The sequence below is a fragment of the Nicotiana attenuata genome, unplaced genomic scaffold (genome assembly GCF_001879085.1).
Source record: "Nicotiana attenuata strain UT unplaced genomic scaffold, NIATTr2, whole genome shotgun sequence".
Classification (NCBI taxonomy): Eukaryota; Viridiplantae; Streptophyta; class Magnoliopsida; order Solanales; family Solanaceae; genus Nicotiana; species Nicotiana attenuata.
This window is the reverse complement of record NW_017670245.1, coordinates 188,387-191,108: the sequence shown is the minus strand read 5'-3', so window position 1 is coordinate 191,108 and position 2,722 is coordinate 188,387. Positions and strand designations below refer to the sequence as shown.

Here is a 2,722-nt window from a genome sequence, read left to right as displayed (position 1 = left end):
GCACGCTATATATAGCGTATAACAATAAAACGCTATACCTTAACGGCAGACGTTACCGTTAAGGTATAGCGTACTGCTGTCATACGCTATATATATTTATGTCTCTTTTTTTTAAAACACCTATTAAGGTGTTTCGAGTCCAAAAACATAATATTTAGGTTCCGGACTCGTGTAAAATGTGTTTACGTAAAAGTAGAATCTAAAGCTGAAATAGATAGATTGAACTTACATGTATTTTATTTTTCTTTAAGTTGTGGAAGGTGATTACACAATGTATTTCCTCAGAAAACTCTGGTATTATTATTTTAAAAACATGACATGCATCCCAGTTATGCTTTGACTTTCAAAACTCTAAGTGCCCCACCACATTATTCCCCCTTCCCCTCCATATATATACCTTTAAAATCCTGTGTCAAATTAAGCTTAAATCTGATATCAAGGAATCTTTCTTAAAAAGATGGACAAGAAGATAATATTACTGTCTTTCTTGTGCATTAATCTTCAGCTAGCAATTGTATCAGCTCAACTTCAAGTTGGTTTTTATAATACTAAAGCTAGATGTCCACGAGCAGAAACCATAGTTCGAGATACGGTGCGAAGCCGCTTCTTTGCGGATCGTTCCATCACGGCGGCATTGTTGCGGATGTATTTTCATGACTGCTTCGTCAGGGTGAGAAATTTTTATTCTTATTACCATTACAATTTAACAAATTATACTCTCCTCGATAAGCGAAATGTGTGTGAGTATTTTCAAAGTTAAACTAGTACATCGATCACATGCATATATAGCTTTGGATTCTCATTAATGGAAATATGCTTTTCAGGGTTGCGATGCTTCAATATTGATAGACTCCAAAAACACAAAGAACAAAAAGTCAGAAAAAAATGCAGGAGCAAATGGGTCAGTACGAGGATACGAGCTGATTGATCAGATAAAGAGTAAATTAGAGGCTACATGTGCTATGACAGTATCTTGTGCAGACATCATTGCATTAGCCACCCGAGATGCAGTTGCATTAGCCGGAGGACCGAGCTACAGCATTCCCACCGGTAGGCGCGATGGGCTAGTGTCAGACCCATCACAGGTGAACTTGCCGGGCCCTAGTGTAACGGTGCCACAAGCATTTCAATTTTTCAAAAACAAAGGGTTTACTATAAAAGACATGGTGACTCTCTTAGGTGGCCACACCGTGGGAATTACACATTGTAGTTTGTTTAAAGGCGATAGGCTATCAAGGGCAGATGGGAGCATGGATACTAACTTGTTTAACCGTCTTAGAAAGACATGTTCTTCTAGAGGTGACCCATCTGTTTTCTTGGACCAAAACACTTCATTTGTTGTCGATAATTCCTTTTACAAACAGCTAAGGTTGAAGAAAGGGATATTGAAGGTCGATCAGTTACTTGCATCTGACAAATCAACTGCTGGGATTGTGTCGAATTTTGCCGCTAATCCAAGAGCCTTCCAACAAGCTTTTGCAAATGCATTGATCAAGTTAGGTAACACTCAAGTTCTAACAGGGAAATCAGGAGAAATCAGAAGAAATTGTAGAGCCTTTAATCCTCCTCCTCCCCCCAAGATCGTAAAGAGTCCTCCTCCCCCACCACCCAAACTTTCCGTTCATCCTCCTCCCCCACCACCTAAGGTTTCATTTCCTCCACCATCACCACTACTTAAAGTATTGACTCCTCCTCCTCCCCCACCACCTAAGGTTTCATTTCCTCCACCATCACCACTACTTAAAGTATTGACTCCTCCTCCTCCCCCTCCACCTAAGGTTTCAATTCCTCCACCATCACCACCACCTAAAGTCTTGACTCCTCCTCCTCCTTCTTCTTCTTCTCCTCCTCCTCCTCCTCCTCCTCCTTCTTCTCCTCCTCCTTCAGCTGTTAATAGTTCGCCGCTACTTGTGACTGCTCCAGCAGCTTAACATGGCTCTCTTTCCACCCAAGTTTTATTCTCTTCACACTGTTGTCAACCTTCAGTGTATTTCCTCAAATTTGTGCATGTACGTCCCTTCCTTGATTTAATTGTTGTTGAATTTATTTTTAATATTGTTTATTTGTAATTCCTCTTATTAGAGGAAAAAAAGAAATCAAATGCTTTCGTTTTGTTATTGCGGACTGGCTACGTTTGTTTATTTAACAAGTGAATTTACTCGTCCTTCGCATGGTGGTTGAAAAAAATCGATTTCATGTTGTAGCAATTCCTTAGGGAATATAAGATTTTACTGGCTGATCTTGAACCTTCATCCAAATATGAATACTTTCGCTGCGAGAATTTCCTGAAAGAGAAAGTTAAAGAGGACTATATATAGCTTCAATTTACTATTTAAACAGAAAAAATTTAATCGTAAAAATATCAATGATGAATTTACAAAGTCTCAAAAACATCAATAAATTTACAAAATAGATTATTAGCAACTAATAACGAATTAGGTATTATTCTCACTTTACTATGAGAAGGAAACGCTGATAAGTAGCTTATATTTGGCTTAATTCATAAATTTTGTTTATTTATTTAGAACACTTATATGTAGTGTATAGCTAATGGTAAGGCATTATAGAATGTTATTTTATGTCGAACACATTAACACATTATAACTTAAAACACTCTACAAACTGTTAATGCCTAGATTGATAGTATCTTTTTAAATACCTCCCAAATGATCAATTGAATATAATGTTTAAATTTCTTGGAATAAACTTCATACAATGCATG

The 2,722-nt window shown here is 37.4% G+C and overlaps 1 protein-coding gene across 2 annotated transcripts; it reads left to right on the top strand.

Moving 5' to 3' along the window:
- The first annotated feature begins 425 nt into the window (after positions 1–425).
- LOC109236584 (peroxidase 44-like) lies at positions 426–2,124 on the top strand. Of its 2 annotated transcripts, XM_019402780.1 has the most exons (3): positions 426–670; positions 825–1,679; positions 1,746–2,124. In XM_019402780.1, the coding sequence occupies exons 1-3, from the start codon at positions 458–460 to the stop codon at positions 1,929–1,931; spliced, it is 1,254 nt and encodes a 417-aa protein (XP_019258325.1). In that variant the 5' UTR covers positions 426–457; the 3' UTR covers positions 1,932–2,124. The 2 variants fall into 2 exon arrangements, with proteins under 2 accessions (XP_019258325.1, XP_019258324.1); XM_019402779.1 differs by having other exon boundaries at positions 825–2,124.
- Positions 2,125–2,722: the final 598 nt, after the last annotated feature.